General features: G+C 46.3%; 1 protein-coding gene across 4 annotated transcripts in view; it reads right to left on the bottom strand.

The window, feature by feature from the left end:
• CARHSP1 (calcium regulated heat stable protein 1) overlaps positions 1-19,238 on the bottom strand; it is a 36,323-nt gene that overhangs the window by 2,009 nt on the left and 15,076 nt on the right. For 2 of the 4 annotated variants that reach the window (XM_010392200.4, XM_039560224.1), the window contains exons 2-3: positions 15,183-15,375; positions 12,375-12,497 (exon numbers count right to left, since the gene is read on the bottom strand). In XM_010392200.4, coding sequence (XP_010390502.1) covers positions 12,375-12,497; positions 15,183-15,355 — 296 coding nt within the window. In that variant the 5' untranslated portion in view covers positions 15,356-15,375. Of the gene's footprint in view, positions 1-12,374; positions 12,498-15,182; positions 15,376-17,969; positions 18,219-19,238 lie in introns of those variants that run through there. The other 2 variants (XM_019281553.3, XM_010392199.4) reach the window with 2 other exon arrangements.

Genomic DNA, 19,238 nt, shown 5'->3' with positions numbered 1-19,238 from the left:
TTGGACTGAGAACAGTGCACCAACACCTCACTTACAACAGCACTAGAGGGCAGGGCTGCCACTGACTGCCACTTACTTTGGGGATATGGTTTTTAAACTAAAGAAAGTTGATATCTTTCTGTTTGGTTTCCTCCCCGCTCCTCACTTAAGCTTTTGGAGTTTGGGGTTTTTTTCCCTTTTTCTTAAAAAGGATTGTGCCACGTAATGGCAAGATTTTACCTTTAGGTTACTCCACCATAACAGCGTTTGTGGTATGAAAAAAATAAAGGAGCCCAAGTGAGATACGGTATCAAATATATTTCAAAATTACTTGCTGTGAGAAAAGAGAGTTCTGCCATCCTGATGTGTAGTCTGCAGAAACACTCATCCAGCACTCAGGGAGATTTCCAGGAGACTCCTACCTGGCCTCCCCAGAGTGATACCAGGGGATGCTGGAAGACCTGCGCTGTGCATTTGCCTCTGCACATGAGTCTGTGTTTGGAATCGGTGGGAGATGCCAAAAGGGCTTCACCTTCTGCTCAGAACAAGGTGCTGATGGAACAGAGAACTGCCAAGTCTAACAGCCCTCCCCACCTCCACCCCCGTGCTTGAGATCAGAGCTTTGTAATAAAAATCCCAGCACGTGCCAGTGAAGACTGGCAGGGATTCCTTCATCCTGCACTGCCCTGAGGCTCTGACAGTACAGGAGATGCTACTTCACCTTTCTTTAAATATACCTACACGAGCCCATGCTCAGCCTCCCCTGCCCTGACAGCCTAGGCTGCAGATCTTAGTGAAGGTTTTCAGTGTTTCTCAGCAGCATCTGTATTTGGGAACAGAAAAACACTAATAACAAATTCTACTGGATGCCTAATTGATGTGACTTGCTTGTGAACTCCTGTTACACTGGAGGTAAGGTTTGGGTTCAGAAAGAGAAAAAAAAGTGGTCTAGGTCAGGAGTTTGTAGTACACCACTGAGTTTGATACTTGCCTTCTCCGAGAGCACACTGGCAGCATGCTCACCCCACCCAGGAATTTCACCCCATGTTTCTGTTAATAGCAGGGATCTCAGATTTTAGCAGTGCCCTTTATATCCACTCTCATTTTGTAACCCATCATTCTTAGGGCTTTTCTATTGCAGGAAAGGCTGCCAGGACTGATAGGAGGTAAATACACTGGCCCTTACTGCCAGTTCTAACCTCACATCAGAGTTTGTTTCTCCTCACACTTTGGCAAAACTTCTTCAGCTTCATCTCCAGCACTGCCTCTCCTCAACCCTTTCTCCTTTGAGGGCTCCTGTCTGACTCCTGCCCTGCAAGTGCTGCTCAGGGAGCTGGTGCCAGGCTGTGGCAAAGCAGCAGCAGCCCATACCCAGGGACAGGACAGGGTAACCAAGAATGTACAAGGAAAGCTAAAAATGATCCATAAATCAAAATTTCTCCCATGGGAAATTCAAAGGAAAAGTCATTGTTTGCTAACTGATTGTATCAACATGACATTGAAAATGGTCCTCTATCTAAATATGAATCTAAAACCTGCTATGAGGAGTTAAAGACATTCCCAAGGCCCGGGGCTTGAAATGCATATCCTTCAAACTGTATTTCCCTGGAAATACCTCTACTCCAGAGCTACCTGTGACTGTGGCAGCCAGACCCAGGAGGGCATGTCCTAGGCTGAACCCTTCAGAGCAGTGCCTGGGAAAATGGGAGTAAACTGAAGGCAGAAGAGATATTTACAGAAGAATCAAGATGAAGCCTCCTTCATCAGACCTGACAGCCCTTTCCAGCCCACACAGGCTGATCTGACTGACCTTTATCTACTTCCAAAGTCTCCAGGCCATCCTGTCAGCCCAGCCCTGGATCACACGGGACAGGCTCCGTTCAAGCTCCCACATCTGACCTTTGTTGTGGCTGTCCTCCCCAGCCTCCATTTATACCCCACTTCCCACAGGTTTAAGATCCTTTCAGGTGTGAAGGGATTGCACACCCAACCCTTACTGTCCTTCCAGGAGCAGAAACTAATTTACCTTTTCTAGCGCCAAAGGAATTTGCTGCCAAAACCCAAGAAGTTTTCCCTGACTTTGAAACAGCAGTTTTCCATCAAGGATGTACTGGGTCTTGATGAGGGGACATGAGGCCCCAAGAAGAGACACAGAAAGGGGTTGAAAGTGTCAAACCACAAATAAAAATAGGAATGGCATATAAAAAAAAGATGACATCACCTTTCCTACTTGAACCTCTTGAATCTTGAGGAACCTTGATCCTTTGTTGCCAAAAAAAAATTGTTCCTACAGAGCTAAAACCACTAAAACTAAAGCAGCATCTCCCCTTGGTGTTCGAGCCACACACACTGCAGCACCCCAGGCCCCTGCAGGGAGCAGGAACACATCACCACTGTGCAGCCACCCAACCAAACGGATGCCCTGCCCAGGAAGGGATCTCAGGTTTGCCTGAAACTCTCTTTTTTTTTTTTTTTTTTTAACAAACAGGAACCTTAAATATTTTTTAAAAGCTCCTGTAAAACAGGATGAGCCACAGTTAGTAAAATAAACATTTGAAAGCTGCAAAAGTAGGTAAATATGGTTAATGCAAAAGGAAAGTGGATTTGCAGTCTCCTGAAGCACCAACACACAAAAGCTTTGAGCTCCTGAAAAATGGAGATAAATTAGGTATCACTTGAATATTCAAAATCAAGTGAGGAAGAAGTACAGCTTGAGCATTAAATAAGATGGGTGTTTTGCTGGGGTATGTTTTGTTTAAAATTGAAACGTGAATAGGATAGGTGCTGGACAGGTTCTGGTAAGATGTGCGTTGCAGGTACACTGGTAACAAAGTGATTCTGGTTTTCCAAGAAATAAGACCAAGAGAATCACTACGCACACACAGAGAACATGCCTAATGTACATGCTGCAGCCAGGGAGAGAAGAAGCAAAGGCCCAGCCTGCAGGACACGCTCAGCTGTCACTAAAGGCACCAACATCCCTCAGCCCTTGGGAGGTGACTGTTTGGGGCACTGCCTGTGGAGCCCCTGGTCTGCCAAGGAAAAAGAAAAAAACAAGGTATTTGTTGACCCACATTTCTTATGCTGAACCATGAGGATAAATACTCATGCTCCTTCTACTGAACAGATCAGATTATCCCCAGAATCTGCAGAGCCCTTAGCATTACCCAGAAAAGTGCACTCTTCTCTGCTAGAGACCGTTTCTTGCAGGGCTGAGCATTTTGCTGACAGCATCAGATCCTTTCTTGGTTTCATTACTTATCCAAGCTGACACTACAAGTGACTGGAGCTTGTGATAAAACCTCATTCAACCCCAGCATGGCTTCATCTGATCCCTAGTTTGTTGTCTTTCCTTGCTTGTTGAGGTGACCCTTCCCCACCAAGGCCAGGCCTGTCCTTTGCACAGCTGTGGATGATAAAGGTTGTGGCCACACGAACAACTCCAATTTCATTTTCTTTTCATTTGCTTTTGGCCTTTAAACTTTTCTCCCACAGATCAGTTATTCTTTTCTCTCCTGGAGCTTTGTGATCACTGGTTATTCCTGGTACCTAACAAATATGGGATTGTTAGCTCATTGCCCCCAGAGCACATGAAAAGCAAGAGGACAAAGGTCCTGGTCTGCAGCCTGAAGAGACCTGTGAGTGAGCAGTGTCCCCTGAGCAGTGTTTGCCACCAAAACTGCTTCTGGGACAGACACAGACTTACTCCAGCACAGTTATCACTACTTGTGATGCTTGGAAGCAGAAACAAACAACATCCAGGCTGTGCAGTGCATCTGGTGGCATCAAGAAAGAGCAATATGATGGCACTTGAGAGGTGATGAGATGGTGGCACTGGAGGCAGAGCCCTACACAGAGCTGGGGGAAGATCCTCCAGCAGGAAGCAATTGCCTTAAGCACTGGGCAGGAAATTAACTGGAAAAGATCAGAGAGAGTAAACAGAGTTCTTGGAACAGATTCAGCCTACAACAGACATTCTGTAAACAATGTAATTTACCTGGAAAAATTGGTAAAGGAAATTAAATGTGGGTTTTTTTGATGTCACATATTGATTAAATCATTTTAGATCTGTATTTTTTTTTTTTACTTTTACCCTAAATATATATTAAATGTTGATCTAGAGGAAGGTGGAGATTTCCACTGCTATTTGAGATATTGGAGGGCACTTTCAATTCAAAACAAAGAATATCTACATACCCAGAAATCTTAAGACACTTCAAGACTTCAAATTCAAGCTAAAAATAGGAAATGCTTCCCTGATGTTAGAGTCAGAGGGAGACACAATAGAGTGAGTTTTAGATTATCCAGCAACTCCCATTTCCCCAGCTTCTCACCAGTCTGGTATGGTGGAGCATTTTATCCTGCACTATTTTTAGGAAACCGAGAAGTTATTAGGAATTTACCTAAATAAGGAATGTTCTTCCTTCTCACAGCTGCTATTCATACTCCAGGGCTCTAGTTAAACCTCTTGGGACAAAGAGTAAGTCATGTGGAAACATTTTGGAACAAGACTTTTCAGTGAATTCCGAGCCTTGCTGGTCACCAAGTGTTGCCATGGATGAGACCAAGGAGCACTTCCATGGCTCAGTGGCTCTGTCACCTCATGAGCTTCTTAAAGTTCATTTAACACCTCAGCATTTGTCTCAAGAAACCTGAGGGTTTTTAACAGCAAGATACAACAGAATAAGGAACCATTGTGAGTTACTAATCCCAGATGCCCTCCCATGCATTCCCTGTGCCAGCCAACAGCCCCAGCACCCACCAGCAAACCAGCAGTGACCTTACGGAGCTGGCCAAGCAGGAGCAGGGCTGCCTCTCCCCACCAGTCACACTCCTCACTGGGAACAGACAAGTGTGAGAGGCTCAGATACTGAAGAATCCCAGCAGTTCATACCCAGGGTCTCTGCTCCAGGATTGCCCTGGTCCCTGTGCTGTTGCAGAGACAACTTCCCAGGAGCTGCACTTCCCTCCCAGTTCAGTGAATGCATCATCCTCTTGCCCAGTTCTCTACGGGCTCAGGGTGCTTGCAGCTCCATTCAGGGATAGTTATGACTCCATATCTACTTCCAGCAGCCAATTCAAGCCCAGGCAGCACAACACACTCCATGAGAAAGGAACAGGAGAGAGCTTTCCAAGGATGCCTTTGTGGGCTCAAAGACAAAGACACCCGTTCCTGCAAACACCCAGCCTGGATTCTGTCACAATCCCACCAACTGTGTGCTTCTGGACACCAAAGCCCAGGGCAGCTACCTTCTGTGCTCACTGAGCACAAAGAACCTCCATCCTCGAGCAGCCACTGCCTGCAGTGCCCACTGCCGGGCTGGTAGAGTGCCAGCCTTGGCTCTGACCTATTACAGTTTGTATCATTGAGGCAAAGATTCTGGGAAGGCTTAGCTGCAATAATGACCACAGCAACCTGGCACTCCTGCATGCACCTCTGCAATGTGAGTTTTCTGAGCCGACTGGGGGGTGGAGAACCCTTAGGAAAAAGATTATCCATGTTCTATTAATTTCCAAACATCTCTCAAGAAAGATCTGGAATTCTGCTGCCTCTCCTTCCTGCCCTAGATAACCTACTTATTTCAGACACTTCAACAGATGCAGCAAAGCATCAGAAAGGGAGCACATCAGGAAGGAAGTGAGCTGTCCAAAGCAGGTAAGTCATCCAGTACTTTGAAGGCCAGCAGAAAGCTGAGATTTGGCCTCCCAGCACACCCAGAGCAGTTGGTTGCAGTCAGCAGTAGTTATTTTTCTGGTAGTTCACAGAAAAACCAGAGAGGCCGGAGAAGTTCATTCTCTCAGCTCAGATTCAGCTCTCAGATCATTTAGAATTATCAGGTAATTTCCAACCAGTATTGTTTCACTCCATCAGGGGAACAGCACCACAGAGAAGCCAGGAGATGTAGCATTAATGCTTTGCATCAAACAGTGATCTGGCAGAAAATCAGAGGAAAGAAATGACCATGAAAAGATGATCTCTCCATAGACACAAATAGCTCAGAGCCAGCTCCTCACTGCAGCAGGGACAGAGTTGGGTTCTCCCTGCAGGAAGATGCAGCTGGCAGAACATGTCCAGCACAGCCAGCAGCTGAAATGCAGCAGCAGAATGGGACCAGCCCCACCTGGGAGCCCAGCAAGAGCCCTCAGCCCTCAGCTATTCAGCAGTGCTGAGCTACAGACACAGGAGGCATAACCTGATATCACACCACAGTGCACAAGCAAACCACAGTAAGCTCGGGATCTCCCCAGGGACCATGGGGTGCTGTGTGTCAGTGTCCCTGGGGGAAGCACAGCATCAATTCTCCAGAGCCATCAGCACGCACAGGGTCAGGAATCCAGCCTGAAGGACAGCCTGAAGGCCTCTCTGCAATGCAGCATTTTCCCCTTCAGAGCCAAGTGCTGGCAAACTGCAGAAAACCCACAAGCACTTCACGTTTTTTCTCTTTCATTAAATATGCTGTTTTTGCAAAATAAAATCCTTTAAAAAAGCAGGAGTGTGGTCGTTCATCCGTCACTGCTCTCTGATGAGCCACCTCCTTGCCTTGCCCTTGCAGGTACACAGGCTTCAGGCCAAATCCCAGATAAATGCAAAAGCCTGGAGCACAAACCAGTCTCCATCAGGTGCCCACTCCCAAAGGCAGTGGGGAGCAGAAGAGTGGGTGCAGTGCTCTAATGCACAACATTTGATCTGTTCTCCACCCCACCTCCCCCATCCCCTCAGCAGCCCAGTTGGGAAGGGAAGCTGATGTGAACCTGCCTGTACAGGCAGCACCTGGCAGGGGACATCCACAGCCAGCACTGCAGGGAGTCCCTGTCTGCTCTCTGGGAACATCCACAGCTACGGGTGGAACAGCAAAAGAGTGAGAGGGAGGCCACCAAAGCCACTGCATGTCAGTGACAACCACAGCAGGGAGTATCAGTGAGAGCTGACGGACTCCCAGGATGGAACACGAGCCAAGGAGGTGACACACAGGAGGATAAAGCTCTCACACTGGTGCTGTAACACCACCATCAGTTTGGTGACAGTGGAGCACCTTACAGACTGGTGGAAATGGAAGCATTAACAGCACATGCTGCTATCAAAAACATAATTATGGGCTTTTTAAAAATTTCTCTCCAGGCAAATGAATTTGCCTTTGCTCCCTGCTTTCCAGAGGTGTTATCTGGAATTACTATCTCAGCAACTCCTCTGCCTCCATGCTTGCCAGCTTGGGTTTTATATTCACTACAGCAAGCACATTTTTGTGGTTGTTCTAGAGAGGGATGAAGTATGAATCTGAGAAAAACAAAACCTCATCACACCCAAAGAGCCACGACATTTTCCTAGCACAACTATTTATACCAACTTGAGAACTGTCTCCAGCGTGCACAAGGAAGCAGGACTCACTTGTACCCCATCAGTTAGAAAGGAGAAGTGGCTCCACACAAGTGTTATCAAACACCAAAACAAATCATCTCTGCAGCCTTCTGAGCCACTCATTAAAACAAAGCCAGGCAGAACAAAGCACCTTTCCAAACCTGCATTTCAAAGGGATGTGTGATGTGTTGCTTACACTGATGGCACGAAACTGGGGGCAGTGGCTGGTACAGCTGATGGCTGTGCTGCCGTTCAGCCAGACCCTCACGGGCTGGAGAACTGGGTGGAGAGCAGCCTCATGAGGTTCAGCAAGGGCAAGTGTGGGGTCCTGCACCTGGGGAAGGATAACCCCAAGCACTAGAGCAGGCTGGGGCTGACCCACTGGAGAGCAGCTCTGCAGAGAAGGACCTCAGGGTACTGGTGGGTGACCATGAGCCAGCAGTGTGCCCTGGGATGCATCGGGAAGAGCATGGCCAGCAGGTCAGGGAGGTGACCCTGCCCTCTGCTCAGTCCTAGTGAGGCACATCTGCAGTGCTGTGTCCAGTTCTGGGCTCCTCAGGACACGAACAACAAGGAGCTACCAGAGATGATGAGGGATCTGGAGCATTTCTTATGAAGAGAAACTGCAGGAGCTGGGCCTGTTTAGTCTGGAGAAGAGAAGACTGAGAGGGCATCTCATTATATGTATTTAATTATCCCAAAGGCAGATGCCAACAGGAAGATGCCAGACTTTTCTCAGTGGTGCCCAGCAACAGGATGAGCAATGGCCATAAACTAAAACACAAGAAGTTCCACCTCATCATGAGGAAGAAATTATTTTGTTGAAAGTGACTGGAACAGGCTGCCTGGTGAACTCTCCCTCTCTGAAGACATTCCAAACACACCTGGATGTGTTCCTATGTAACCTGCTCTACGTGACCCTGCCTTGGCAGGGGAGTTGGACTGGATGATCTCCAGAGGCTCCTTCCAACCCTAACAATTCTGTGATCCCATATTTCTACCCACATCTCAAGTCCAACACAATAAAGCAGCTTTGTTGCAAGTTCCACTCAAAACATGGCCACATTCATGCATAGATACATAGAAAATTTTGCAGACACCAAGTGAAGCTTTTGAATGTCACACACATTTGGCTTTATTTTTGGGCTAATGCTCACTTATAGAAAGGAAATGCCATCCTAAGTGTTATTATCTTACAAAAAATACAGAAACTTACAGGAAACAGACATTCCATCTTATGGAAGAGATTTTCACTAAAGTGTAACCTCACAGCTCCTAAATGCTTAGGGAAGAAAACAATTTAATTCCTAAAATTAAATGTTTATGTTGAAAATCATACTAATCTGCAAGATAGGCAGCTGGTCCCAATGCCTAAAACCTTCGCTAATCATCACAGCTTAGTGATGAACACAGAGGAACAGTCTATCTTGGTGAATCCAAACTGGCATAACCATTTTATCCAAGTTCCTGAAATCCCAGCTTTTGGGGAGAACTGATCGGGAGAAACAATCCGCTTTGGTTTCACAAGTGGATGCCTATACCACATGGAGACAGTGAACAGACTAACATCTCTCTCACATTCAGATTTAACTGAATAAATAGGTAGAAAAGAATCATTTGATAAACATGAGGAGGATCTCAAAACTCACACTGTGCAAACCAGAGTCACTGGAGTCCCCTGAGCCACAGGCCTGATTACAGAATGCTGCCACAAAAAGCAATTCCCGTTAATAAAGAGCAATCTATCAAATTCACTGTGAAATAAACTGAAATGAAAGGCATTACTAATTCGTCCTCCACGTGTTGCCTTGCATCAGAATTAAGACAGTGATACCATCACCCTCCAGCACTAAAAGCTGTTTCCAACAACTCAAATATACTCCCAGTAATTAAAGAACATAATGTGCTGAAACCTTCAGTACTTCAATAATAGCACTTTTCACTAACAGGTTGAGGCAGAAAGATCAGCTATTTTTGAACTGAAGCTCTGAGACTGTACCTACACATGAAACATTTAAAACAGTGGCCCATTCCTGGTACAATAGAAAAAATGCTACTGACTTCAAGAGAGCAGAATTGACATAGAGAAGCTGTGAAAACACAAAACACTTTAGTCCTACAAAATCTATATGAACTAACCTTGCTAAGATGTTTCTGAAAGAGCACGGAAAAGAGTCCTTGAACACACAAACAATTTCTTCTTAAAGAAGAAAGGCATCATTTGCCTGCTGTGGAGATGGGAGAAGTGAAGGTCCATCTTGAAAGCCAAGTCAGTTAAACACCAGAAAGGACTGAGCCAGGTCTGTTCATGGTGGGAAGAGATCACCCAGGGAGGCAGTGGATCCTCAGCACGGGAATTGCCAACCATGGGCTGGGCACAGCATCTGCCAGAAAGGCACAGGAGCCTCCCAGCAGTGGATGTGGTAGAGGAGGTCCCCTCCAACCTACTCCTGCTGCACTGCAGGGATACCAGAGCGAACTGCAGCACAGCACATGGAGAGTGCTCCTGGTGTGAGCTTTGGGTTGAAATGACGTGGCTGAAAACAAAGAGAGCCAGCCTGGTCCAGTGGGTGGGTACTGGGTTGTGAGGTGGGAAGCTGGGGCTGTGTCTGAGGGCTGTGTCTGAGGGGCCAGAGCCCGTCACCCCTGCCCACAGAGCAGCTCTGCCCCTCTCAGCCCTCACCTGCTCCAGCTGCTCCCGACAGGGGTGGTGCGAGGGCACGGCTGGGTGAGGGTGGTGGAGCAGAGAACCTCCTGCGTCAGCAAAGCAAACACACTGAAAACACTTTGAGAAGTGTGGCTGCCCATAAACTTTTACAACCTTGGTGACTCGTTCAGTGGTGCTTTAGGATGGAGGGAGTGGGTGGGAAGGAGGGGAGGGCAGCACAGCACATTCAGGGCACGGTTACTCAAATATAACTCATTGGTGGCTCCCAGTCAAAGCAGTCTGAGAGCAGAGGGGATCAATACGCCAACAGCACAGCCCACGAGGGGGGACTCCTGTCCGAGGGGCCTCACACAGAGCACCAAAAATCACAGCAGACAACATTATTTTGATAGTGTCACTTGGGGCTTCAACATAGGAGACATATGGGAGTCTTAAACAGGGAAACAGAAAAACCATCACTGGAGTTTCTACTGATTGGAGGGGAACTGAGGGCAGGAACACCTTGTGCACTCAGAATCCAGTTCTGCGTTTGGGCCAAGACAGAAATATGTGTTGGGCCATAGGATAGGAACCTGAGAGAGCAGTTCACATTTTGTACAGACAAACAAAACAGCAACCCCAATCAAAAAGTAATCTCCAGGGTTTTAAAAGGATTCATTTCACATAACTGAAGAAAATTTTACTGAACTAATTGGAGGAGAAAATGTACAGGGAAAAAAACAGGACCGAAAATAGACAGTTCTTTAAAAGGAATTCATTACAGGGCTGGAAATTCATGTTTCTGTGAGAAGGCTGTTGTAACTAAACCCCTGCTGATCAGTAACTGTATAGGTCAGACTAGATGCTCACAGTTAAATTTTTTTAATTGTGACATAGGAAATGCTATTTTTAAGTTATTCAGGAAATGAGGAGAAATTTGCATTTGCATTAGACAAAAGAGAAAGGAGCTATTAAATGACACTTCCTTGGGTTGAACACAAGTCAGACCACTGAGCCTCTTTGCACCCATGAGCCCTACAAAACTTTGGTTTGTCAAGGCCCATTGTGCAGTAACATTCCAGAAACCTGGAGGAAAGCCAAGTTCTCCTTCTCCAAGGACACATGCTACTCACACAACCAGGAAAGACAGCTGGGGCAACGTGGGTAGGTTTGGTAAGGCTTTTGTTGACTTACCACTGCATAACCACTCTGAACAACAAATAAGGATTATACAGCTTCAATACTGTGAACAATAGGTAAAATAAAACTGGTGATAGATCTGGAAGAGTTTACTGGAGAATAAACACTGAGCAGTCTTAACATACACACCCAACACTGGTAAACATCTCAAACCACAAACAAATATAAGAATTGCCCATTAAACCTTGCAGATTAGCCAAGCCATAAACACCAAGGACAGTGGAGGCAGGGGCTGTGCTCGGGGTTCCTGGGCAGGCAGGGCCTGTCCCAGTGGGATGTGCTGCTCTGCAACCCAACCAGAAGTTCAGGAACCAGGAATGCAAACACAGCTGTCGGGAATGCCAGGGTGTATCTGGGACTGCAGCAAACCTTGGCACTGCAGAGGATGCTGAGGTCAGAGAAGGTAAGAAACTCTGCAAAGACTGGGGATAAAGGGCTAATGTGATTATGGGATGTACAGAAAGAGAAACAGAGCAGGACTCTGGAGGAGATTTTATCTCCTTACACTGAACATATGTGTACAGTGCATAGTCTTAAAATTATACTTAAATTCTTCAGTCTCTTTTCTAAGTATGCTGCAAAGACTGGTTTAGGCTGGAGAAAAATTCTCAGCAAGGGACTTAAAAAGTTTTATCTGCTTAGTTTATCAAAAGGTAAATTCAGAAGGGGTGGTTCTCAGTGTGTTCAGGACAAAAAAGGCTGAGGTACTAATGAAGCCTTTAACAGAGAAAGCTTTAACTATAAACTGCTCACAACCTAAGCTAGATGAATTCAAGGAAGTAATAAAGTGTGACTTTTCTCAACAGTAAAGGCAATTAACCTTTAGTTTAATAGTGGTACATGCAGTGCAAAGTAAAAGTAATGAATTTTCAGTGTTATAAATCTTTACGTTACAACTAGACACTGCATGGAATATTTGCTTCAGGTAAATGCGAGTTTCTAGGTCTGGGCAAAACTGTGTAGCTTATTCTAAGAGATTTAAGGATCATCTTCTAGTTTTTAACTCAACAGATTTATAATAATACAGGAAAAGAACAGCATAATCTATTGCTGCCAGTAACATCTGCATAACCCCTCTTTGCTGGGGTAAGGGTGACAGAGTAAACCAATCTCATGTCTGACACATCAAAAGTGTTTGGTAATGAAGGCAAACCAGAGCTCCAGCCCTCCTTGGCCACCCACACAACTCACTCCGAGATGTGCACGAAGATGTCGGGCCCTCCGTCCGCAGGGGTGATGAATCCGTGGCCTTTGGAGCGGCAGAAGCACTTGCAGACCCCTTTGTAGATGGGTCCCTCCGAGGCTCTCACCGTGCTGTGGGAGGAAGCACAGAGAGCAGGTCAGTGCTGAGCACACTCCTGGTGTCACCAGAGCACACAGAGCAAGAGGGCACAGTGGGCCAGTGCTCCCTCCCAGTGAGCACATTGCTCTACAGCAGCTGCTCAGCACTCCCTGTCACACACTGCACGGGTTTTTCCTGGGGCCTTTTGGAGGGACACAGAGATGAAGAAGACGTTTGCTAGCACTATAATGCATCAATTGCCATCTTGAATTCAACTGCTCCATCACTGCACCAAATTTTCCCCCAGACACCATACTGAATGTAAGAATCTTCTACCCGTGATGAGGTTGGGAGTACCAGCGTGCATCTAAGCATTGTGCCTTCACAGGAAGTGTGAAGCCCAACTGCAGTACATAACAACAAGACTCATGTCTGAACTCCTCCCCCACTGCCATGGGACCTGTATTTTAAAACGAGACACATTTGCAGAACCACCTTTAGGGAGACTTACTGCCACCAAGAAAAACAATTTGCATGAAAACTGTGTGGTTAAATCCTTTTCTCCATCAAATACACTGAGTGCAACCTCCAGGGATCCAAATTCACTCAAACAAACACTTCCATGAATTAAAACCAACTGGTTTAGACACATTATGGGGTTTACTCTGAGCAGTTACTAGATCAGGAACTTCTTCCTGCCATGGGTATCCAGTAGGTTGCTTCCACGTTAGAAGAGGATTTTGGTGCAATTCTTCAAACACAATGACTGTGCTGCCACTTGCTTACATGCATCATGGCAACTTGGACACCACTGTCCCAAATGTTTAAATTTTACTGAAGTCTAAAAAAAATTGTTTTTTAAAAAATGGTAACAGCTTTGTTCCTTAAAACAAGCTACCAATAAAGAAGTGCAGTTGAAAGTCCTAAAGAAAGAAGTCTCCATTAAATCACTTCATTTCCAGCTCTATAAAGCTGTCAACACACCTGACCCCACAAGTGCTTGTTACACAGAAAAGCACTCACTGTCCTAAACAAGCCATTAAGGTTCAATTGCATCTTTCAAAGAGATAAGGCACTGTGGGGGATGAGGCGCCCCACTTCCAGTGAACCAAAATTAAATAATCCCACTGAATAATAAACCACTGCCTGTCACATTGATCTCTTTATACAAATGCTCACCTAGAGCTCCTCTTGTTTAAAGAGGACAAATACACACAAAAATTCAGAGCTATTTTGGTTTTCAGGGCAAACAAATACAGGAAGATTCCTACACTGATTAATGATCAAAGAACTGTGGAAGCCAAATAACAGATTCTTTATTTTTGTAAGAACCAGACTAAGATTAACAGCTGAGAAGATTTACAAAGAGTTCATTATTAACACAGCACTGAAGCAAGCTAGCTTGGACTTGCTTTTCAAGGGCAACCCCAATTATTAAGTCAATTATGTTCCTTTTAGCAATCTACTTCCATCAGGAAGTTCAGGGCATTTGAAGGCTTTTGGAACTGACAATATATAAACTTTTCTTCTGCTGCTCTTCTTTTTTTGCCTCATTTTGAATTCAGAAGTAGTAATATGAAGCATCAGTGAGACTGTTATTATTTAAATCCACATGGATAACTCTGGAAGAAAAGAGCTGGATAACATTGCAAGAAGTAAAAGGGAAAAAGCACAGCAACCAGAGTAAGTGGCCCAGAACAGGCCGGCTGCAGGGCTGAGATCTCACTGCCACAGCGTTCATTCAGCACTGCCAGACTTCCTCATACAGAAATAAAAGCCTGGGGCAGAAGCTTCACATCATACCCTGATTCAAAGGCTCTGAGATGAACAAAGAAGCCCATATGGCCTTCTGCAGGTCAGCCCCTCACTGGGAGGCCCCTCACAGGCACTGGGAATTCTTTGCAATGGCCAAACCTTGCCACACCATTCTCTGCTGCTGCACTGGGGAGGAGCCCCCTTTGGACAGGGCTCCCAGGAGCCTGCACAGCACCACAGGGCCTCAGGAAAGCTCAGGGAAAGCCAGCTCTGCTGGAGGATCACTACCTCAAACAACTACAAACAGCAACAAATATTATCTCATTTCATGAAAAACCTTAGAGAAAGAGATCAGGGTTCACACCCTGATAACCAACACGTTCTTTTACAGGTCTATTTGAGCAATTTTAAGATGGAGATATGAAAGCTGAATAAGAAAAGGAAACAAGGAAACACTTTCCTCAGAAAAGTGATGGAGTATCTCTAAAACAACCTCATTGATATTAGCACAGGTGTCAGGAGCAGCAAACCTAAAACTTCCAGTGAGGTTTGGTCCAGAGCTTCAGGGACAGTGAGAAGAGAGACCATGCAAAAAAAATCTGGATCTGAGAAGGAAACACCAACAGGAGCTGCTCCTGAAAGCCACGAATCAATGTCTGAAGTGAAGCAAAACTTCAGACAAGGATCTCTGTTTTGAAAAATCTTGGTGTATTTTGCCCTCCCTGTAAAAGCCTGGTCTTAAAGAGTCAAGAGACTTTGAACATCCTTCACTAACAGAGAGCATTGAAAAACTATGGGATATTTGGACTAAAAGCCTAAAGGCATCAGAATTTGTCAGAGAGGAGCAACACACCAAAGCACTTTCAGACACAAGCCCCCTCCACCCCACAGCTCCCTTCGCCTGTGCTGGGGGCTCCTCGCTGCTGGCCGTGTCCGTGGCAGGCAGGATTCCCAGTACTCACGCGGAAAACGTCCTGGTGCGGCGGGTGGGCAGCGGGCTGGGGATGAGGTACCCCCTCATGGGGGACGGGGAGCGCTCCCTGGGCCGGCGGCTCTCGGGCAGATGGAGGGAGCTGGGAGAGGGGGGAGAGGCGGGGGACTGCTTCGAGGAGGATGAAGTGGGCTCAGAAGACATTCCTGAGGCCTGAGAAGAGCCTAGAGGAAAGAAGAGATCTGATTTAGTCCAAAATGGGAATTGTCATAAAAGTCACAAATTCTTGCAATGCTGATTTTGTAAGAACATGACTCACTTCCTGTGGATGTACACACGACACAGTCGCACCAAACGCTCCTGCTCTGTATCAGTGAGTTCATGTTTTGTAAAGTTTATTTATTTTTAAATGTCACAGCTTTTGTCAGCTGTACCAGGAAGCTCCACTGCAAACAGATTACTCCACAACTAACGCATTTGCTCACTCCTGCCTCAGTCACAGGCTCTTGAGGCACAGCTGAGCCCCAACTCTTGGTCTTGGTGCACCCCACACACCTCCCTGACTGATGGGCTTTGACCACAGGCAGCACAGAGGAGCTCCTGCACCCGCACATAAACACACATTACAAGAAAGAAGCCCTTGAAGAAGAAATGCTGAGATAAAGCTTTACCTCCACTGCTGCAGGTGGGTTTTGCAGTGTGATCGCTACGATAACTCCACTGCTGCTGCTGCTCACTTATTAACACAGCTCTGCCAGCTCATAACACCTTCAGCCTGACTGTGAGAAGAAAATCGTAAGAGTGCTCCTTAATTCCCTTTGGACTGAGCCAGCCAGACAGCTGATTTGCTCTGCCTGGGACAGGAACACAGACACAGCTGGGAGGCAGTGGCTGGCCCTGAGGGGGTGACCCCTCCTGCCTGGAGAGATCTGGCAGACCCAGCAATCCCTTTCGGGAGGTCTGAGTCTGCCACAATCTCCCAGCAGCTAGGAAGCCAACAGTCCACATCTTCATTCAGACCCCCAGCAGCCTTAGGTTCGCTCTTGTTCAGCAGAGGAGGGAGAAGATCCCTTTCTCAGCACAGCAGCACACATCATATGACACAACAAGAAGAACTCCCAGAATCCATGCAAAGAGAAGGATCAGAAACAGCAGCTCTTCTACACAGACAAATGCAAGGCTTACTGGTGCAGCAGTGGCAGAAATAAGATGAAATAATCAGCACTGCTCTGATATTACTGTGCAAGTCCCCATCCACACTGGAAGGGGAAGATGATGTACCAAAATAACCAATAACCCACTACAGTCTTACTTAAGAAGACTAAAAATATCTGGTTATCTGGATGAGTTAGCAAAAAATGTGGCTATCTGAGTCAAGAAAATTATCATGAAGGCAAGAAAAGCTGCCTTTAAGACCAATAGTTTAATTGAACTGAAATCTCTCACATCCATTATGCACCCTCCTCTTGACACCCACAGTCCCTAACCCATGAATTATGGAATGGATCCTTCACATGACATTTAAGAGATGCAGCCTCCTTGTCAATGACAAATCCATATTATTTCTTCCTGAAAATAAAGACTAAAATTAAAAAGGCTTCTTAAGAATGAAGTCACCAGGGAACAAAGCTTTTGTCTTTAATTGCTCAGGGTGCTGAGAAGATAGAAGTGAATAGTCATGTTCCCTCCTCTACCAGCTTGAGCTTTCCTCACTGTTCTCAAGAGCAACTCAGCTGAGAACAAAACCCCAGCTTTAGGGATGGCATTTCAAATATGGATGGCATCTGTCACCCATGAGCTAATGCCCTGCCCAGTGTCACAGCACAGAGTTCAGCTCAGACCAAGACGATAACACCAAAGGGTCGGGATTTTCCAGACTTCCTCCTCCTCAAAATAGACCTGCTGTGCTGACTGGTACAGAGGAAGTCTCAATTTTCTAAAGACCTGTCCTTTGGACACCTTGCTTTCAAGGAAAGTGTTTGACATGGCAGGAGCATAGCCCTAGTAAGTCACAGGAAAAATAAGAGCAAACAATTAAAACAAATTCTGATAACTCAGCACACATGGGCTGGCCTCTTCACAAGAGAAAATGCAGCTTTCAGAATCACACACTTTCTCTCCTCATCTAAACAGAAACCAGCTTGTCAGGTGACAAGCAAAATGCAGAGTATTCACCCATCTACTGCAATATAACCACAAAGTACTACCTGTGCCCTTCCTCAAACAAGGCTAGAGAGGCAGGAGAATTTTCCCTTTAAAACACAGACAAACCACAAAAATATTTACAAATAAAAAAGACTAAATGGAGTTAGAAGTGTGCTACCATATGTTATTGCTCCCATTTATATTATTTTGGTGCCCTCTGCTCTGTAAACATAAAATAAAACAGTGATGTAGAACACTCAGTACCGTTTCACTGTACAAATAGCCTTTTTGTTCTCTGCCCACGGCCAAGGTAGAAGAATAGCCTCGACTCTTATCATTTCTATTACATGAGCCCGACATCGTGCTCAGAGCTGGGTGAGAGCTGACCCAAACACAGAGCTGGGTGAGAGCTGACCCAAACACACACAGCTGGAGGCAGCCAGCGGCAGCTACGCCCGACCTGACCTTGCCACAGCCCGCGGGGCAGCGCGGCACGGGGGGATGCAGCAAGGGGCAGCCTGTGCCCATGCTGCAGCTCAGTCTGTATGGGCAGTGTGCTGCATCTCTGCACAGGAGTGTGCACTGGCACATCCCTCTGCCTCTCGGGCTTCTCTGAAAATTGTAAAAACCAGGCACCGTGAGAAGGATTGGAGACTGAACGGCCAAGTTTTACCGTGTGCGTACAGCGGGACGTCAGCAGCTCCCTCCTCCCGCGACCCTCAGCAGAAGATCACTTCATCTGGACCTTTACAGAGACAAAGGTGCAGCTTGGCTATTTCAGTTCGTGCTGGTGTGGCCACTCCTTGACGTTGTTCATACAGGGATGAACTCATTTCCCTTGGCAGCCCTCCTGCAGGAGCAGAGACACTCTCCCCACTTGCAGGCGCAGCGGGAGGCACTCAGAGGCCGGGCAGTGTTGACACAGGAAGCCTACAGCAAAAACTCAAAACAAAACAAAACCCACGCCCCAGCCCTCCCAGCCTCCTCCTCACTAATGCTTTGCCTTCCTAAGGCAGCTACCAGCAGTCTTCAGAGATGTTTTCCAGATGTTATCCTGCGTTCTGAACTGACTCCCTGTAAATCAACAATGGCCCCTAGGACTCAGACAGCTGCCTACCAGCCCTTCCTCAGCGCCCACAAATTCCCTCCTCTCTTTTTGACTCTGTGACTAGTTGAACAAACCAACTTTCCTACCTCTCTCAGAAGCCCACCACTTCCCAACCCACTTCCATTAGGTTTTCCCCTGTCCCTCCAGCCCAGCCACCACTCCCCACTTGGCCATGGCAGGGACAGCATCCCAGGAACCCCAGACAGCACCTCCGGTGCACCCACCCTGAGCTCCCAGGAACATCCATCCATCCATCCATCTATCCATCCATCCATCCATCCATCCATCCATCCCCCTGTGCCTCATGAGGGCAGCCAGCCCTGCAGAAAGCCCAGCAGTGTGAGATCCCAGGGGCAGAGACCAGGGGCAGCACAGACAGTATCTCTCTCCTGCTTGAGCCAGCAAAGCATTTGCCTGTGGGTGTTTACAGAATGAATGTAACATGACGTAAGGTCATGTTTTCAGGCTCTTTAGGAAACTCCAGCCACGTGCCACACTACCCTTAAATCTGCCATATTTCAACATGAACCATTTCTCTTTCTCCGATGTGATTTTTAAAATATTTATGTGTAGGAATGCACCGAACTAAAATATAAATGAAATAAATTACAGTAGCATCATGGAAACAATAGACTAATTTAACATTTCAAAGCAAAAATATCTTATTTTTTTACCATATCTTTTTTAGAAAAATTGGCCAATATGTGCAGAAAGAGACCCCAAAATGTCATCTGTAACAGGTGACCTACAAAGCACCTGTAACAAGTGAACTACAAAGAGCACAATAAACGCAGGAGAAATTTCTGAAAGTCTCCATGAAAAAATAACTAAAAA

Source organism: Corvus cornix, chromosome 14 (genome assembly GCF_000738735.6).
Source record: "Corvus cornix cornix isolate S_Up_H32 chromosome 14, ASM73873v5, whole genome shotgun sequence".
In the NCBI taxonomy this organism is placed as follows: Eukaryota; Metazoa; Chordata; class Aves; order Passeriformes; family Corvidae; genus Corvus; species Corvus cornix.
The sequence above is the reverse complement of the archived record's forward strand: the minus strand, read 5'-3'. Positions and strand labels throughout refer to the sequence as shown.